Below are 21285 nucleotides of genomic sequence, written 5' to 3'. Positions count from 1 at the left end.
CGCGGGAAGGGGCGCGTGATTATAGATATGAGCTACTGTAACAGTGGTGGTAGGATTGATTATAGATATTAGCTACTGTAACAGTGTGGTAGAGTGATTATAGATATTAGCTACTGTACAGTGGTGGTAGGATGATTATAGATATAGCTACTGTTACAGTGGTGGTAGTGGTGGTAGGATTGATTATACACTGGAACTGAACCAAAATATAAATGTAACATGCAACAATTTCAAAGATTTTAATMAGTTACAGTTCATATAAGGAAATTGATGAAGGAATTTGTTTCCTATATGTTCATTAACCAATTTAATTATACAAAGCAAACACTCTGTCCATTTCTAAGAATTTGTAAGATCCTTATTTGCATAAAATAGACATAGACCCGTGTCCAAATTAATCAATAGCGTTTATTCTCGAGAGATCTCCCCTCCAAAAACCATGTACATCACATTATATATTACACACAGCGTCATAGCTAAGAAAAGGTCCCGCCTCTTCTCCAACTAGGACAAAGCTGACCAAAAGTTCATTCCAACACACTAATGCACATACATTTACACACTATTATCTTGATTATCTCCTGAAATCTCACCACAGTTTATTACCCTTTAGCTGACAGTTCCASCCCCCCCCCCCCCCCCCAGATACGGAAAACCTAGAGTGGCTCTTGCTGTCTTCCCTTATCTCTACAGAGTTATAGCTGGTCTCAAACATAGGTTAATGATCCACTTAGTTTTCTTTAGACACACACAGACATTCCTTTCTCCCCCCCTACATGCTACATAATCTCTTTCTTATGAACTAACATTATTCATCAATATAGAAAAACAGGGTAGAATTCAATTAGTTATAGTTAAATGTATACATCATTTAGTCATTTATTCATAAAATTCATAACAGAAATCAGTCTATTTAAATAAATTCATTAGGCCCTAATATATGGATTTCACGTGACTGGGATTACAGATATGCATCTGTTGCTCACAGATACCTTGAAATAAAGGTAGGAGTGTGAATCAGAAAACCAGTCAGTATCTGGTGTGACCACACATCTTCTTAGCATAGAGTTGATCAGGCTGTTGATTGTGGCCTGTGGAATGTTGTCCCACTCCTCTTCAATGGCTGTGCGAAGTTGCTGGATATTGGCAGGAACTGGAACATGCTGTCGATTCAGAGCATTTTAAACATGCTCAATGAGTGACGTGTCTGAGGATGCAGGCCATGGAAGAACTGGGACATTTTCAGCTTCTAGGAATTGTGTACAGATCCTTGTGACATGGGACCGTGCATTATAATGCTGAAACATGAGGTGATGGCTGCGGATGAATGGCACGACAATGGGCCTCAGGAGCTTGTCACGGTATCTCTGTGCATTCAAATTGACATGGATAAAATGGAATTGTGTTCGTGGTCTGTAACTTATGCRTGRCCACACCATAACCCCACCGCCACCATGGGACACTCTGTTCACAATGTTGACATAAGCAAACCGCTCAACCAAATGACACCATACACGCTATCTGCCTGGTACAGTTGAAACCAGGATTCTTCCGTGAAGCGCACACTTCTCCAACGTGCCAGTGGCCATCGATGGTATGCATTTGCCCACTGAAGTCGGTTACTACTCCAAACTGCGCTCAGGTCAATACCCAGGTGAGGACCACGAGCACGCAGATGAGCTTCCCTGAGACGGTTTCTGACAGTTTGTGCAGAAATTCTTCGTTTGTGCAAACCCAGAGTTTCATCAGCTGTCCAGGTGGCTGGTCTCAGATGATCCTGCAGGTAAAMAATCCAGATGTGGAGGTCCTGGGTTGGCGTGGTTACACGTGGTCTGCGGTTGTGAGGCCGGTTGGACATACTGCCAAATTCTCTAAAACAACGTTGGAGGCGGYTTATGGTAGAGAAATTAACATTAAATTATCTGGCAACAGCTGTGGTGGACATTCCTGCAGTCAGTATGCCAATTGCACGCTCCCTCAAAACTTGAGACATCTGTGGCATTGTTGTGCACATTTTAGAGTGACCTTTTATTGTRCCCAGCACAAGGTGCACCTGTGTAATGAMCATGCTGTTTGATCAGCTTCTTGATATGCCACATCTGTCAGGTGGATGGATTATCTTGGCAAAGGAGAAATGCTCACTAACAGGGATATAAACAAATTTGTGCACAAAATTTGAGAAATAAGCTTTATGGAACATTTCTGTGATATTTTCTTTCAGCTCATGAAACATGGGATCAACAATTTACATGTTGCGTTTTATATTTTTGTTTAGTGTAGATATGAGCTACTATAACTGGTGGTAGGTTTGATTTATAGCTATTAGCTACTATGTCTGTGGTGACTATCCTTAGATGAGGCCCCAAAAGCAACTTCCAGACATTGTGGCTCCAAAGTTGTCTTTGAAACCAATAGAAGTCAAAATCATGTAGGGGAAACCCTACCTTGTGTGTACACTCAGCMGGGAACTGTTTTTCTGAACTGAACTTGGCTCATCCTCTTGTTTAGGCATCCTGGGTATCCCTGTTTCGTTTTCTGAGAGAGCTGGTCTTGGGAATCTGCAGCAGGCGTGGCCAGAGCATCCAGTCCAGACCACGGATAACACATCCCGGTGAGAGACCCATTCATTTTACTAATGAAACATGTTGAGGTTCGAGTGTCGGTGAACAATGCACACATATTTACATCAACACAGTCCATTCGTGCTAATAATGCCACATTAATAGGTCATTCTGCCCAGTTAGTGGGTAATCACTGTTCAATATACTTTATCTACAAAACATTTTTATATGCTTATTCTATTTGTTTAGGCTAATGTTTAAAAAAAATCCATGACAACATGGATCTTCCTCAAAGTTATGCTGCAATGTTGGTTGATTACTGAGGCAAAGACATTGCTACTCTTTGCCACGCTCGGAGAGTCAGCCTATCATTATTATCCATATGTTCTGAATAAAAGGAAAGAATTATAGTTGAGAGAATGTGTACTCTACCATGTAGGACTGTTGGTGCCCCTTGTGGGGGAACATTACCCAGTAGTCTCTACAGTCTATAATAAGATCCATCTGGGCCTCAGTCCATTGGCAAAGTTCCAGTGGAAGATCATTTTGGCTCCTCAAGATGCTTTGTCATAACAAGAATAATTCTGGGTTTCTTTTTATAGGATGTGATCTATATTAGGTAACATAACAAGACAACCAAATTATAACATCCCAGGACCAGCCTGTTAAAGTCCTCAACCCCCACTGCTCATCTGGCATCCAGCGTACTGTGGTTCTCTTTGGAGATGAAAAGAACCCGGACGAAAAATGTTCTCCATCTGTTTGTTCTCTTGACATTGAACAACATGTGAAATATGAACTACATTTTGTTTAGCTTTGGTTGGTTTTGCTTMGGCTGCTATGATTTTACTTGTAATGTCTGCTCTTTGTCCAAACACAGTATTTGAATTAATGTATGACACCCTATTTCTGTGGGCCACAAATACTGTGAGATATTGAGTGTGGAAAGGGGGCTTAAGTTTGGAATAAGRGACTAGTTCTGTAAACAAAATCTAACAACTCAAAATAAGTGTTGAAGTATAGATGGGAGTGGGAACTTGTCCAAAACTGTCATGCTTACTAGGGCCAGGARGATAGCAGGATGTCGATACTCTTTAGGATCGTAGCAAGGAAACAAAACACGAAGCTGATTTAAATTATTTAGGAAAACAGGCCTAATGTTGGAAACAGACATCGTTATGTTGTCATCCAGTCACGTGTATTTATTTTCCAAGCTATAGCGCACAATATTTGACATACAGCAGGTTTTTAAACGGAACAAAGACTTTCGTCTGCTTCGTGTTTTCATTTTTGCCATGGAAAAAATATTGAGATATTGGTATCYTCACAGCCCAACAATAAACCCTACAATGGTTTTCAGTAAAAAATTGTTATGGTCCCAGAATATTGAGTTCCTCTGAGGTGAAACAAACATTCTGACCCTAATAACATAATGAGGCCCCTCTAATCATTAGAGTGGCTAAGTAAAAACAAGACAAAAACAGAGCCACCACGACCATGCGTGTGTGTGAGGCCGATGTTTAAGAACTGGCTTTTTTTATTTTTTATTGTCTCCTTGCCAATGTTCATTTTAAGTCTCTGTCTTTCATACAAGTATTGTCCTGAGTTTATAGATCCCATATGCTGCAAAAAAAGTTTTTTACTCCTTTTATTCAGTGTACACAAAGGTATGTCTTCAATTTATGTCTTAGACTCAACCAGTAATCATTACCCAAGGGTTGTGGGGAGATGGTGGTGGCGCTTTGCGAGCACAGAATTGTATGGTTTGTGTTTGGAGTGATTCTTAATGTTTCGTCTCCACAGCGAAATATTTATACCAAGTCTCTGAAACTCATAATTAAAAGAGCATTTAAATATTTTGTGTGGTGTTTTCCTCAGGGAAGCATGTGGATCACAGCGAGCAGTGGAGGCAAAGAGGAGCCCCATCGGGACAGCATGGTCCCTCTCCTCAACACTACAGACCCCAGACCAGATCCCCATCAGGACAGCATGGTCTCTCTCCTCAACACTACAGACCCCAGACCAGATCCCCATCAGGACAGCATGGTCCCTCTCCTCAACACTACAGACCCCAGACCAGATCCCCATCAGGACAGCATTGTCCCTCTCCTCAACACTACAGACCCCAGAGCAGAGGTCCTAGAGCACAGGCACATGGTAGGCTACAGACAGGCCACTAGCTGCAGGTTGCTGCCTGGGCCAGGGCGTAGTGCCATTGAGGTTTATTCCAACCAGCCAACAACAAAGCAGTAGCAACCTAATTTGATTCTGTTGTTGGTTGAATGACTTTCAACCAGCTGACTAAAACGTAATGTTTTTTTAAATGTTTTTGAATAACTGTTTTTCATAATCATTTATCATTCATAATTAATCATATTTTATATTTTTCACAGAACATAACAGACCAAGATCAACATGTCCAAACAGAAGGAGATACCATCTGGCACCTAGGTGAGTGTCTGCGTTTGTTATACTGTTGCATGAGCAAGCTGCATCCATTCATTCTGCATTGCCTTGAGAAAAAGAAAATATTCTGATTTGTCTTGCCCCTCTGTTTTTAATGTAGGTGGCAGAACCCCCATCTTGATTTCCCCTGACTGTCAGTGTTGAGTGGACATGCCTTGCTGGGACCATCTTACAGAATTGCCCTGTTAAGAGCAGCACAGCCCAACACACTCAGGGGATATGTCTGATATTAGGCCGACTTGTGTTGAACTTTGTGAACACAGTTTGTGTTACCATAACCTCACTATCAGTTGGATTGGCTTGGAGAAATGTAGGTCATGTAACTGTATGAGATATTGGTTGCAATAGGAGAGGATATGCGTCACAAGGAGAGGAATAAGGGCTTAGTAGGATGTTTTTTTATTTTTTACTAACTGTTTGAGGTACAGGAATGTAACAAGTGAAAGAAGACCTGAGGGAGCAGTTACATTTCACTTGGTTTAGCATCTGAAATCCCAAAGTAAGTATTGACATACCAAAATAACAAGGGATAGGTGACAGTGGGGTAAGTTGAGCCAAAGAGGTAAGTTGAGCCTCCCTTGTTTCTAGGAAACCAGACACAAAATGTGTCATTTGACCAAATGTTTAGGAAGAGGTCATCATTTAATGGAGTCTGTGAGGGAAGAAACCACATGGAAAAAGTGGTAAGCAAGTTGGGTCCTCCAAAAATATTTTCACCWAGTCAAATTTATTTAATGTGTTAGGTTTAGATACAAGCATCATGTAACTTCTAACTAGATACTTTTAAGATTGTTTCAAACGTCAGTTGAGGTCTGTATAAGCTTCAATATGAGGTCCTAAACCTAGCATAAAAGTGCATCCTTGTAGCTATGTGGGCTAATATAGTCAAACTGTTTGCGTTGTGGTAAATTGAGGCAATGGCCAGTTGAGCAAATGTAAGTATTTTCTTCCCTGGCGTAATGCAAGGCATTATCGCTGGGATATGAGATAACAACAAGGCCTGGCCTATGTTTAAAGTGTTTTAACAAGTACAAAGTGTATGTTAGGTGCTAAACCTGTGTTTTAAAATATGCTTTAAATTATTTTAAAGCGACTGTGATTGGGTTGAATTGTGTTTGGGAAATAAAAATAGACATTGTTTTATAAGGGTAGTGGTAATATTTAATTTGGTACAGAAATGTGTAGGCGGCTTAACTTTACCCTGTCCTGTGGCTCAACTTACCCCATACCCGGGGTAAATTGTGCCAAGAGAGCACTTTGTTTTTGACAAATTATTACATTTTTACATGAATTCTGATTATTTCCATGGATACACAATCTCCTGAAATATATGTAGATCATTGTTTGAAAGAACACGGTATTTCCCTTGATAGCGATGCTGAATAAATGTTTAAAAATGGCTCAACTGACACCACTTTCTTACCCCTACATTTTCTCCCRTTGCTAGGATGTTAGTCTGGGGCCAGTGGGATCTGAGGTAGTGTTCAAGTTACTCTGAATCTGAGCAAACTCCAAAGCATCACTTCAGAGATGTGGTGAGAGATTACTTGACTTTGTTGATGTATTTATATCAAGTATCACTTAGGGTATTTTATAATTTCAATGTAATTTACTGTGTGATTATTCACGCAGATGTGATTGTCATCATTTTCAAAATGTCACATTTCAAAAGAAGTCATAGACCCTGAACAAGAGCAACATCCAATGCTATCAAGAGCAACATCCAATGCTATCAAGAGCAACATCCAATGCTATCAAAATCAACTGCCATGCTCCACTGCCATTATCAGTGTTTAGAATGCTGCCACATTCCCACAGAGAAGGCAGCGAGCAGCGCTAGGCTTACACTTGGAGAATCTCTGGGGCTGCCCATGGGGAGAGAGTGTTTGGGTCTATCCGAGCTGGGTGATGACATGCATGGTGTACCAAGCATGGCCTCCCTATTCCTGACAAGGAGAACACCTGCTACAAGTGGTAATTCACCACATTCCCTGGCCAAAGTGGTCAAAGCACAGCTCTTTCCTCTTATCTGCAGAAAATGAAGCACATGCTAAAATGAAAAACAAAGCAATATAAACAGATGTCTTGACCTTGGCGGCAGAGCAACATATAGACTGAGCAGGAAAGGGATCCGATCGATTTCTACAGAAAAAAGAAAGGAGTAAAGGTTGTTGATACGGTGATGTCACAGGGTTCAGTATGATACTGAGATAGATGGGCTTTTAGACAAAATACAATGAAAGTCCTATGAAGTCACCATGAAAGGAAACCGCTGGTTAGAGCACTACTGCACAAGCCTTTTTCATATAATCTGATTATGGAAAACAGTGGACTGAATCCATGAGTAACCTACAGGGGTTTGTCTTAGCTGCGATTAGTATGATGTCAAAGGTGTAGCAGCAGGTAGCCTAGAGGAGGACCATTAGCCGGAAGATTGCTGGTTCAGATGTGGAGTTATGGAAGATACATTTTGGTACCAAGGTCTTTAAATCTGGCCCCCATAAACCATGCTAAATGAAGCATATATGTGCATGTAAGTTAAAAAGCAGCCTAGAAAGAGGCAAAGGAGCTTCAACAGCAACACATCTTCCCTTTTGAGTTTCACAGTCCCCAATTACCCATTTAATTATGGCATGGCTTCATGTGCCCTAATGGTAAATATAGTCTCTTTGCCCCAGAGGCTCTGTGGTTGTGGTCAAGGCCAAGTGGGCCAGAACTGAAGGTGCCGCGTGGGGGCTGTGGTGGCTGAATGCGTGACGGGCGGGGCGCACCCATCCTCATGGCCATAACAGGGAGCAAGTCGCCTGTTGTGCGCCAGGCCGGGGGAGAGACAGGAGTGCAAGAGCAGCGGGTCTCTGCCACAGGAACCAGAGGACTTGGCACACTGTCATCTCTGTTTCCTCTATGGAACAGAAGGATGGGTGGGGCCTGCAGGCACGGCGGCACAGCCAACCGTTCCAGAGCCCCGAGACTGCTGTACCCAAAGAAATGAAAGCCTGCACACTGCTGTTTTCAGTTTGACTTTGTGTTTTGGCGGTTGGGTGTGGGAAGAGAGGGGAGGGGGGATAGTGAAGATGGTAGCATGTGCCAAAAACTGTGAAAGGGCCTTTACTGCAGTTGGTTGGCTACTCTCGATTGTCATTATCAAGGTGTTGATTACAAGTACCCGTTAGTTGTGGCTTGAATTTAACATTTTGTGTGTATGTTTAGAAAATATAAACAATCAAAATGTCAATAAATGTTTACTTATAGTGTTGGTGATAATTATAGAATGTCCAATCTGTTTTCTATAATAAGCCCCTTTAGGACTGCCTATAACTTGAGTCAAAACACAGTAYTTTACAAATAAAAAATGACGCGCTGCTGGGATAGGACAACTATAGAATACTACAATAGTAAAAAAACAAAATWGTTTGAAATGGCAAGAGCCAAAGTGAGCAAATATAGCCAGGGATATTTACAGCCTGAACAATAAATAGACACCTTTCTTTAAAAAGTCTGGAACCGGTCCCAGATTTGTTTATGCTGCATTTGTGGATGGACTTCCGCAAAGTCAAAAACCAATGGAGAAGAAAAAAAGAACACAACCTAAAGAGCGTGCACGTAGTGTGCTGGCTGGATGTTGGCATATATTTAGTGGGTTGAGGTGAGTGTGAGTGCTAGTCTGCCTTTGTGCATGTCAAGTAAACAGTATCATGCCCTCGCCAACACTGTAGCCCATAGCTTTCAGTATTCTCTTTGTTGTATTTGGAATCTAAGCCCATTTAGAGCCATTATTTAAAACAAAAAGGACTGCCGATGGCTCCAATTGTTCATATGATGACAGTTAAGTGTGAACTGTAATACGAAATAGCTTGAGTAATAGTATTGACTTTGAAACCAGCTCTTTTAATAGCTCTGTATTGTCTGCCTGACAACACTAAGCATGGTTTAGTTGGTGTTAATGTGACAACTCACTTTAGAAGGATGCCCTACTACCATTGAATTCAATGTATGTTGGTTAAATCGTGTCCTAGGAAGGAACTAAAAGAGAGAGGACATTCTTAACAAACCATGGGAATTGGTTAAGTCACCTGTTGCTTTGAACAAAGTCACCCTACGGATGTAGGATCTTAATTTGAGCCAGTTTGCTACAGCAGGAAAATAATCCCGCAGTATCAGTAAATGTGTATTAGAATTAATGGACATTTTTGTAGGGGTTGATACATTTTTCCTAAGGGATAATCAAGTCTGAAATTCCAAAGTGGAAATTACAAACTTCAGAAGCCTTTTTAAACCTCAGATCGACAACAAGTTTTAAATTCCCTGCAACAGGTTGATCAAATTAAGATCATACATCTGTACCATGAAACCCTCCCTTGTTACAGAGCTATAAAACCCAGCAAGGGGAAGTGAATATATACACATACAGTATGTCAGCATGAGCAAACCATTCCTCCTATTTCTCATCCTGCCTAGTAATATACAGCCAGTTGTCAAACCCAGTTTGGTTAACGTTCAGTCTAAAAATGCAATGGACTGTCAGTAATTTGCCTTCAGATTCTCCAGTGCTATTCACCTCGTAGGYCTAATCTCGCTTTGTGGTATGTAACAATGCAGCACCAAATGAGGAGGAAATGTCAGGTTATGTTTCAGTGCCAGCCTCCTTCCCACCCTCCATCTGTAGTAATAGCCGGTGCTTATTGGAACATATGCTGCTTGTTGCACACCCACCATCTGTTGGATGAACTGATGGAGTGATCCTGTTGCCAGGGTGATGGGGGCATTCAGTGAAATAGCCCTGCCTACAAACATTTATTCTCAAGTTTTGGTGTTTCTAGTACATAGGAATGTCTTTGGTACTGCATGTTACCTAGAGCAACTTTTGTCAGTGGAAAGGGTTTTGAAGACAATAAAGTCTTTGTAAAGTAAGAATCTAACAACTTTGTGCATAATACAATTAGTTTGAATACCAAACTGCTATTAGGAGCTTTCAATATCTACATTTAGATCATCAAAAATAATGCTGCTTTCAATATGATTTAATATCTTGTAATATTTAGACATGTTAAGTCTCTCCCAAATGGAAAGTCACATTCAAAGCACTTATACTCTTGTTTTCCGTTATATTCATGTAGYTATGGCTCTCGGGTATAGGCCTCAGGCATATATCCTAAAGGAAGGCCATTCCCAGAGAGAGAGCGAGAGTTGTTCAGTGCACACTCTAGTTTGGTGTGCCGTTGAGCCTAGCCGTGTCTGATTTCTGTTCTTTCAACTGCCGTCACTCCAGTGAACCTGAGACACAAAGAGGAGAGGAGCTCCCCAACACAAAGTACCAGGGAGAAAGTCAAAGCACTTGAAACCCAATCCTCAAGACTTATGCCACCGTTTGGCCATCTACTTTGCTCTCAACTGTATCTAACTGATGCTGTATTGACTTCAGTCAAAAGATTTAAGGAACCCCTATACCCTCTACTCCACCTTCCATTCCACATGCCTGGTGGCCATATGTCAGCCCCACACGTGACTTACTACTGTATCAGTTACAAAGCAGGGAAAGTTCTCAAAAGTGCACCAAACTCTTTGGGTAACCTTGTCTGAATGAATACAACGACATGGCTATGAGTTGCAGCTGTGACTTGCTGAAATTCTGTGGACTAATTGAATGAAACAGTGACAGATAAAATTACATACTGGTGGAGATTAAGTCATTCAACGTACAAAGGAGAAAGAAAGTTGTCTTCAGCTGTGGTCTGTAGTGTGATGAGTGTAAGGAAGGACAGAACTTGCATTGTTGCTGCATGAGCTCTATTCTCACACAACTGACCACAGTAGCTCAGCACCACAGTGTTCCGTGAAATACCTGGAACAACAGGCCAGAAAAACAAGAGGCTACAACATCTTCAGTTTTTAAACCCTACTTTTAGATTCATCTAAATTGGGGGATGTTATTATAGGTTCATGAGAGCCTGAACAAATATACACCTGAAATAATTGTTTATTTTTGAGGGCCTCAAAAGGGCCTCTCTGTACCCCCACCAAGATAATGGTACCCATACCAACCAGCACACACACACAAAAAAAGGTTCCATGTAGTTGAATTGTGAATGGGTGTGTGCCAATTATGTCAGAATGTGAWGTGGTAGTGGGCTTCAGGTGTCAAAACGTTTTTAATGACAAGGATGAGGAAGGCAATAAAAACAGTAGCTGCCAAAGGAGGTTCATTCAGAGTTTGTAAAAACAATGTACGAACTAATCACGGCAGAGGGCCCTGCACCACATGAGAGCCGCCCCCCAGAGTGCAGAGCAGGGGAGATGGAAGTACCACATGGAGCGAGCTGCTGCCATGGAGGTCAGAGATGTGAGCGACCGAGCACAGAGGGGAAGGCGTGGGCTTCCTCTAGCCTGCACGGTCATGACTGACTTTCACAGTCTCACGTGGTGCGTTCTGGCTGTTGACCCTGTGCTGCTGAAGATCTCTATCAGGTCTTCAAGGGACCGGCAAACCATCCCTGCTGATTGTAGGATGTTTTTAGGATACAGCACTTTCCCAAAAACAAAAACTGATATTTTTACTTTGACCTCCTGCTGTAGCTTAGTCTTATGTAGAGTCAACTGTTAGTGATGCTTTATTTGAATGTTGTATCATAATTCCTACCATAGGTTATCATTCATATGACTTTGAGCTTGGTATTATCTACTGCATTATGACAGTTTGACATAATTGTAGGTCACATCAACGGTCATGACTTGCTGATGTCAAAGTCATGGCTGTCAAAGTCATCATGTTAATGACAACATTATCACATTCCCACATTTGTCAGTTATGCAGTATGTAGTATCAGTGTAACTTGGGAGTGTTATTTATTGAGGAGAAAAACATGAAAAGTTTCTATGCAATTTTAATTGACCCACTGACCTAGGGAAAAATAATAATGGCTATATGCAGTGTATTAAAAATATATATGTATTTTTTGCTTAGGTCACTGATTCAGACTCATATTGAGCAGGAATGAGCAGGAATAGATGAATGCACCATCTCGAATGTTATCATCTAATTAACTATGCAGATTTTATAAACAGCCAGACACCAAGGGCAAGTGCTGAGGCACATTCTATTAGAAATGCTAATAGGCCAATTAATGTGGCCGGTGTGAAAGCCTTTCTTCTCTCCGGAGAATAAACCCTGCCCTCGACTCTGTGTTAAACATATGGCTCTTATTTATTATGGCAGTGCTATTGCAAGTAGCTACAATTCCCATGATGTGCTCATACAGTATATTAACAGCTCATTCCCACAGCATTGTGTTGGATCTGGGTTTATGTGCCACTGACTGTCACCGACCATTGCCCTCGCTGGCAGGCTTTTGTCTAGATCTATATTGAGGGTTAACAGAGGGAGGTGCCTAGGTTGCATATTAATGAGGAGTAAGGGTGTTTGGGCCTATAGAAGGCCCAGTTATATACTGTAAACACTCATCTCTATGCCAATCCACCCATCCCATTAACATTTTATTTAGCCATCAACTCCTGGTTTGGAGTCCAGGTTCACAGTCTTTTACTGAATGTGAAGTCAAGTAAAACCTCAACAGGTCTCTCTGGATCTGTTTATTTTGAACCAGCATCGTCAAATAGTGACAACAACGGCTTGATTTGCTCTCCACCAACGTCATCCCCAGATCCCACCATTGGATTGGATCAACAACCGTGCTAACTGAAGCACACATAATCTTAGCAAACAGAAGTAATGGCCGTATCTTAAACAATATTTAGTTACATCTGATAAATGCARAAATGTATTGGGGTTGACTTTAGCAATGAGTAACGTTTTGATTGTAATCAACCAGATCACTAATCACTCAGAAAAAACTGTTGATGCAACAGGCACAAGGACACATAATGTGCAGTATAGCAGCTGTAAGCGCGTGTGTATCGTTTTGCTTGTTGGGGGAATCATTTTGCTGCATAAAAAAACAGCTCTGTCTTTCATATTCTGCCAAAATTGCCTGCACATGTCCTCAGACAAGCTAAGCATTAAGTATAGCAGAGTTGTGATTTACTGGAGACTGTGAGTCCAGTCACAGCCATAGAGCCTCCCCTAGGAAAACAAAAGAAAGAAACCTCACAGATTCTATGCTGTGGTTTACCCCCAAAATCCTCAGGGTTCTGGTGGCAAACTGATCCAAACCAGTCTTATTTTCCCCCCACATTCGAGGGACTTCTGTAAATTATACTTGAGTGTATTTTGATGCAAGACACTGAGTCAACCAAAAGGACAAGAAAAGACAATAAAAAGTAACGAAGAGGGCAAAATAGTGCTTAGCCTAGTACCAACCCTCTCATTATGAAGTCTCCTCTTCTCCCTCTGGCCTTTTCAGCTGAAACGCTCTGCTTCGCTCCCAGTCCCAACACAGCAACATTTAAATCACTTTTCTCCTAACAGGAAGGCTTGGGCAAAGTCTCGTTCCTCTCCACTATATTTAGATGTCAGTGTTTATAAATTGCATCCCTTCACAAATGTGTTGACTCAAGCTCGGCCTTACTGGAGGCAGGCAGGCAGGCTGCCCAGCCGCCCTTTCTCTCTGTGCTCAGGRACTAATCAGGGGTCGCTGTGGATCAGGGGTCACTGTGGCAGCAGTCTGCCAGCCGGGGGAGGACGGCAGGCTTGCAGCCGGCTGCATTCTCCCGGTCACAGAAGGCCAGTGTGGCTTAGATTCTTACACTTAAATGTCCCTTCTCTTTCTCTTTACAGCTACTGTATTCTGTCAAATTTTGCCACCAGAAAGATGGTGCAGTGAGGATGATAGTAGGCTATGTAGTCAATAGAACACTGGAGCCATTCTCTCCCCTTTAGGAAGATTTCACCAAGGATTTGGACTGTTGCCTCTTTCCCACCGTGATCCCCTAATTATTATTAATGACACAGGCAGAATGATACAAATCAAGGTACTTTCATCTATCAAAGATTTATGCTATTGGAAATGTGAATTGGTGGCCCTTTCCTTTGGCAATCATTATCTCTGATTATGTTTTCTGGATAATGTGAGAGAAACTGACATACTGCTGTTGGCTCGAAGATGACATCTGGAACATTCTAAGCAGCGTTGCGGGTCCAATGAGCCCTGTGATCATTTAGCAAGTCTTTAGCAGGGCCGGTGACAGAGGAGCTGCGAGACTGACTCCCAGTAGCATATGGCTTTGTAGTTAGGCAAGGAGTCACCCTCTCCTGGGCCTAACAGCAGTCATGCCACAAAGAGCCAATTACATGTACATTTAAAAGCCATTGAACTGAACAGGTCCAACAAGCACGGCTAGGTTTCCCACCCTCAACRTCAGATGCCCCTGCATATTCCTTCTCCTGGGTTTTTTCCATGGAAACTTCTGCCCCTGCCAGCCGGCCCCACATTCAGTAACACTGYGTAATAAATGGACTAGCTATTTCCACCCAAATGGCACCTGGAGAGGAGATGCCATGCACTTCCTCTGACCCGATGTCAATCACATGCTTGAAGCCCTGGGTTAAGAGGGAGGCGCAGGGGTCACCACGGGCCAGGGTCCTCTCTTCCATGACCTGAGCTGTGGAGGATCAGCATGAGGAGAGTCACTCAGGTGTTTTCTCCCTCCCATGGGTTCCTTATGATAAATAATGGGGAAGTGACGACCGCTCTTCAACAGAGCAGACCCTTTGATCCCGCCTCTGTGGCAATGAAAGGCTTTGATGCTGCTTTAGCACTGTCCATGTTTCACATTGTCAGACTCCAAGCTAAGACAGCTTTTCTGAATAGAGGTGTTGCCTTGATCTTACGTCTTAAAGGGACGTGGCCTCCTTGGCTACTGTTACGTGAGAGTCAGTGGAAGTGCTAGGATTCGGCCATGGTGCCATCCTGTCCTCCTATAGTTGTGCTAATGAGAACCTCCAATTTTGATTCAGATGTATCTTTCCACAGGAAACCAAGCGACATAGGCATACTAATATATTACACTATACGGTAACCATGGTATGCTGCTAATACTTACCACTTCAAAAGTGGGCTTACTCATTTAGTTCGTTTCTCATCTAGACATTTAGTCACAAAGGAATCAATGTCACCTCGTGATATTTGTCCCTAAAGAGATTAAACTGTTTTGTACTAGTAGACCAATGCAGAACAAGGAGGAATTCCACACAAACGTTATGGTGTGAGGATTCTGTAATGGAAGGACCTTAGAATGCCACTGTTTAAATAGTGGGGTCTGAGTTGAGTTATCTAAATCACCACTGCTACTCTAGCAGTAAAGGGCACCTACTCATCCCATCCTAAACTACCACAGCATCCTGAGGACAGATGCCGTCCTTCAGATGAGCTGGGTAATTGAGCAGTAAACAGGAATCCCTCCTAATAGGCAGGTACATGCCACCAGCCTGTTTCTTTGATAAGAAGACGTGCTTCCCGTTGACAGGGTCTTGTCAAACAGCATCCTACCAGGAACTCCCTAATATACCTTTTAGAGGGAGGAGCCCAAGGTCTGCTTGTTGTACTCTAGGTGATTGTAATACATGTTCTAATGAAGCAGACTGACCATAATAGACCCAAAYGGAAGTGTGTGTGCGTGCGTGTGTAAATTGGGGGGTCAATGAGGAGGAACTCGGGAGCTGGCTGCCACATCGTTAACCACTGTGGAGGAGAAACCCCTGCTGCCAGGAAGGTGTGAATAACCCCCATTCTCACCTTGGACCATCCCCAAGTGCCAAAGGCCTGCTGGGCAGCCACTTCACAGAGGCCTGGGAAAGATCCAGGCAGAAACAACACAGACAGAGGACACCTGGAAGTAGGGAGGGACACAAGGTTACGCATACAGTGACTTCGACATCCATTGTTTTGGAATCCTTAGTTGTGGAACTACCACGTCCGTTTGGGATATTACAACAACAAAGAGGTTACTGCAAACAACAAACACCGTTTTTTRCCCCTCGGACACCATTTCAATTTTCTTTACCAGGCTGCTCACTTCCGTTTGGACTCTCCTCAACACCATTTCGTCAACAAAATAATAACAGAAGGACTGGGTAGAACAGTGGCGCTGGTTCCCTTAATGCAGATTCCATCTTTAAGGCCTTGGTGTTTATATTTTAACTTGTGCTTTACCAAGTAGGGAACAACATGATTCAGGTTTTTGACCCAGATTACCGATGAAGTGGTTTAGTAGACGGTTCTCCAAGAAGAGGGCTGTCGGAAGAGCACACCTGTTGGTTTATAAGCAATACTTTCTTTATTTAGATTACTATTGCATTGTGTATATGAGAGCCATATAGAATACCAGTTAAAAGTTTGGACAAACCTACTCATTCAAGGGTTTTTCTTTATTTTTACTATTTTCTACAATGTAGAATAATAGTGAAGACATCAACACTATGAAATAACACATTTGGAATCATGAAGTAACCAAAAAAGTGTTAAACAAATCAAAATATATTTTTTATTTGAGATTCTTCAAAGTAGCCACCCTTTGCCTTGATGATAGCTTTGCACACTCTTGGCATTATCTCAACCAGCTTCATAAGGAAGTCACCTGGAATGCATTTCAATTAATCTTGTCAAAAGTTAAAAGTGGCATTTGTGGTTTACAGAAGATAGCCCTACTTGGTAAAAGACCATGTCCATATTATGGTAAGAACAGCTCAAATAAGCAAAGAGGAACAACAGTCCATCATTACTTTAAGACATGAAGGTCATTCAATCCGTAACATTTCAAGAACTTTTAAAGTTTCTTCAAGTACAGTCGCAAAAACCATCAAGCGCTATGATAAAACTGGCTCTTATGAGGACCGCCACAGGAGAGGAAGACCAAGAGTTMCCTCTGCTGCAGAGGATAAGTTCATTAGAGATTTTTTTAACCCTCTATTTAACTAGGCAAGTCAGTTAAGAACAAATTCTTATTTACAATGACAGCCTAGGAACAGTGGGTTACCTGCATTGTTCAGAAGCAGAATGACAGATTTTTACCTTGTCAGCTCAGGGATTCGTTCTAGCAACCTTTTGGTTACTAGTCCAACGCACTAACCACTAAGCTACCTGCCTCCAAGTTACCAGTCACAGAAATTGCAGCCCAAATAAATGCTTCACAGAGTTCAAGTAACAGACACATCTCAACATCAACTGTTGAGAGGAGATTGCGTGAATCAGGCCATCATGGTCGAATTGCTGCAAAGAAACTACTACTAAAGGACACCAATAAGAAGAAGAGACTTGCTGGGGCCAAGAAACACAAGCAATGGACATTAGACCGGTGAAAATCTGTCCTTTCATCTGATGAGTCCAAATTTGACATTTTTGGTTCCAACCAATGATCTCTGCATATGTGGTTCCCACCATGAAGCATGGAGGAGGAGGTGTGATGGTGTGGGGATGCTTTTCTGGTGACAGTAATTTATTTTGAATTTAAGGCACACTTAACCAGTATGGCTACCACAGCATTCTGCAGCGATACGCCATCCCTTCTGGTTTGCGCTTAGGGAATATCATTTGTTTTCCAACAGGACAATGACCCAACAAACCTTCAGGCTGTGTAAGGGCTATTTGACCAAGATGGAGAGTGATGGAGTGCTACATCAGATGACCTGGCCTCCACAATCACCTGACCTCAACCCAATTGAGATTGTTTGGGATGAGTTGGACCGCAGATAGAAGAAAAAGCAGCCAACAAGTGCTCAGCATATGTGGGAACTCCTTCAAGATTGTTGGAAAAGCATTCCAGGTGAAGCTGGTTGAGAGAATGCCAAGAGTGTGCAAAGCTGTTATCAAGGCAAAGGGTGGCTACTTTGAAGAATCTCGATTATAAAATATATTTTGATTTGTTGAACTCTTTTTTGGTTACTACATGATTCAATATGTGTTATTTCATAATGTTGATGTCCATTATTATTATACAATGTAGAAAATAGTAAAAATATAGAAAAACCCTTGAATGAGTAGTTGTGCCCAAACTTTTGACTGGTACTCTATATAGATCTCTATAAATGGTTCTAGTTGCTACAGGATTGCAAGTTGAAGAGAGACAAAGACCAAGAGATTCAAACAAATTCATTACATCATTCCAGTACACACAATGGTCTATTTCCAAATGTGTGACAGTGTCATACACCAGTTTCCTTTACTAGATAAAATGTCAATGATAGGGTATCTCATCCTGTCAAAGTGAAAGGGAGTGTCTGTGTGTCTCAGTAGCCACCCTGAGGTTTGTCAATGGAAGCTGGAGCCACGCACCTATCTCTGATCACTTGATTGAGTTCTGTTTTTAGAAACTCTGCATCCTGCTCCATGTCCCCCCACCTTTTCCTATTACTGATACCTTTGTCATTCATTCTGTTCCAGGGAGGTTAAGTGCTGGAGKTGTTAGGCTTATGATGAGCTACGTATGATAACACAGTTGCAACTGATTCTGAGGAGAGAGAGGGACAGATCAGTTTCACACTCACTCCTAATGAAGCCCTGTGTGTTTCACAGGGCTCTGGTTCACAGTCTTTGGGCTCATTACACTCATAATGGCAAGGATGTAAAGTGGAAATCTTTCCAACAGGGAGGGATGGCTAGGCTGTTTAAATACAGGGTCTTGGTGTATTGCATTTCTCATAATACAGAAAATGAATTGTATCATCTGAAATATGTGATGACAATTCTCATTTGTCAAGTTTTACACATGCTGGAACATTAATGTGCTACAATTTTTGGGGGTAAATCAATTAAAACGTACCTGTCATTATCGTCTAAACATATCATTCCAMTAAGTCATTACATTTTTGCTTATGCAAGCAGCAGATTTTCCCAGTTCTCTCTGAGCTTTGGTTTAATTTCTTGAGTGCATACTTTGGTTGTTAGTGACCCAGCATTCTGCAACAAAATACAACATTCTAACTTCATAAAGTGTACATCTGTTTCTTCAGATTTTCCGTAATGCATGAACTATTTAGAATTCTGTTGATTTGTTTCATGAAAAGAGAAGCTGCATTTGGGATCTGATTTAATTATATCTCTTTCCCACAAGCTGTTGTCTCCGTGTACATTTTGCCCCCCTCTCCTTCCCTTGGAGCTGTCTGTGGGAAAAGCCATCCAGCTAGCAGGGTAGAGAAAGCATTGAAATTGGTAATTCAATTTCACTGTATTGCAATGAGCAGAGAGAGAGGGAGACATGGAGGAAGAGGAGGACAGAGAGAGAGGGAGTGGTGAAGGGGGGAGAGAGAAAGAGAGAGWGAGATGCAATATTGGTATATTATATGACACCTTGTTGACTGCAGTAGTCTGAAGAATGATGATGATCTGATGTCCAAACAATCAATAAATTACACTTCACTATAAAACTCTCAAAGATCTTTTATTTTAGCGAATAGGAATGAGTAAGTCAGCAGCACAGAGAATGGCGACGAGCCATGTTGCAGCATGGCTCTACTTGTGCAMTTGCTGAGAGAAGGTAACTGGGCCCTGTCAACAGTAACGCTCCCCTGTCCCTAAGTGTAGAAGAGCCCTGATAACAGCCAGCATGTGGGTGAGAGGTGCCGTTAGAGCAGACAGGGCTGAGCTCCAGCCTCACGCCACCGGGGTGTTACCTCTCCCCCCTAACCTCCCCCTCCCTCTGACCCCACTGCTATCTCCRGTGCCTCTTTAATGAGCCCAAGTGTCAAAACAGGGATGATGAATAGAAAGCGCCCATGTACAGATGCAGTGTGATAAGTAGGGAGGAGCAATTGTGCACGTGGAATGTGTGTATGTGTGTGTGTGTGTGTGTGGAGGACAGAGACGCGAGAGGAGGTGTGCAGATCAAAGGTGGTTCTGCTTTGGAGTTTGATTAAACTGTGGACCTGTAATATGGACCCACTAAGTCCTTTACCATCCCACAACAACAATGGGCTTTCTGAAGCTTTGGAGGAATGCCACAAATAACTGTCTCCAATCAGTCAGTCTGCCACAGCATGGCAGGTATGGGAGCCTACAGGTCTACCTGAACCATTGTAACCAGAGTCTATACTTTGAAACAATCCTGGTGAGCGAGTGGGATTACTAGAATGGTGCCTGTGAGGTACTGTAGTAAATATGTGTGGTTTGTTGCAAAGCTGAGTAAAATCTTCTAATAAACTAAGAACAGTAGTAGACTGTAGTATACTATGACCCCAGGCTCAGGCTATTCCAGAGTCTGGGGTCATAGTAACTAAAGGCTGCTTCTCCATGCCTCTTTGTTCTAGGCTTTGGGATAGTTAAAAGGCCAGTGCCAGAGGACCTGAGGGACCTACTGGGTACATAACTAAAAAGCATGTCTGACATGTGTTGGGGAGCACAATTGTGGATTGATTTCAAATCCAATAGAAGAATCTTACAATTTATACTAAAACTCACAGGCAGCCAGTGCAGAGACTTTAAAACCAATGTAATGTGTGCTCTCCGTCTGGTCTTGGTCAGTACCAGTGCTGCAGCATTCTGTATGTTTTGCAGTTGACCAATGGTTTTCTTGGGTAGACCAGACAGGAGAGCATTTCAGTAGTCAGGCCAGCTTGTAATAAAAGCATGTATGAGTCTCTCTGTACCAGCCTTAGAAAGAAACGGCCGCACCTTATCAAGGTTCCTCAGGTGGCAAAATATATTTTGGTCACATTCCTAATGTGTGATTCGATATTGAGTTCAGAATCTAAAATGACAGCTAGGTTTTTTACCTTGTGTTTTATCTTTATTGCCCATTAATTAAAATGTGCGGTTCTTTCTCTGTGCTTTGGCTCCAGCAATAATCTTGATTTAGCTGGAGGAAGTTGTGAGCCTTCCAAGAATTTAAATCACCAGCCTTGCAGTTTACAGCTAAGGGACAGAGCAACTATGATATGCTGCGGGAGGTTGAGAAGAAATATGTTAATATAAGCTTCAGAAAAACAATCCAAAAGATCACATCAAACTTCTGGAAAATCTGTGGTAAGATTAAACTATACATTTTAGTCTTGAATATGTTTTCTTTTATGTATGATTCACTGTTATCAAAAACAGCTCCTTCCCTTTTTCGGTCTATAGATCAAAGCTAAGGAAGTTAGAATCAACTTGTTCTTGAAAGCAACAGTCTGCKGTAAAGGCAGTAGTAACAGTGAACATAAACATCGCAATGACTGTGAATTTAAATCCAGAATGGTGGGTAGTTCAGATCCTCCATGTGTGTGACTACTATGCTCTTATCACTCGTTAACATGTGAGTTTTAAATATCCACATACTATTTGAAATAGTTTTCTTGTAAAGGAATTACACTCAATCTTGTTAAGAGTACATTGGA

At 42.0% G+C, this 21285-nt stretch overlaps 1 protein-coding gene across 2 annotated transcripts in view; it reads left to right on the top strand.

The window, feature by feature from the left end:
- Positions 1-6428, top strand: part of fam120b (family with sequence similarity 120 member B) — an 18896-nt gene extending 12468 nt beyond the window's left edge. The window contains exons 8-11 of one of the 2 annotated variants that reach the window (XM_023993478.1): positions 2509-2611; positions 4440-4718; positions 4955-5012; positions 5128-6428. In XM_023993478.1, the coding sequence (XP_023849246.1) occupies positions 2509-2611; positions 4440-4718; positions 4955-5012; positions 5128-5158 (471 nt within the window). In that variant the 3' untranslated portion in view covers positions 5159-6428. The other variant, XM_023993479.2, reaches the window with a different exon arrangement.
- Positions 6429-21285: the final 14857 nt, after the last annotated feature.

This window comes from Salvelinus sp. IW2-2015, linkage group LG8 (assembly GCF_002910315.2).
Source record: "Salvelinus sp. IW2-2015 linkage group LG8, ASM291031v2, whole genome shotgun sequence".
Classification (NCBI taxonomy): Eukaryota; Metazoa; Chordata; class Actinopteri; order Salmoniformes; family Salmonidae; genus Salvelinus; species Salvelinus sp. IW2-2015.
This window is presented reverse-complemented; position numbering and strand designations above follow the sequence as displayed.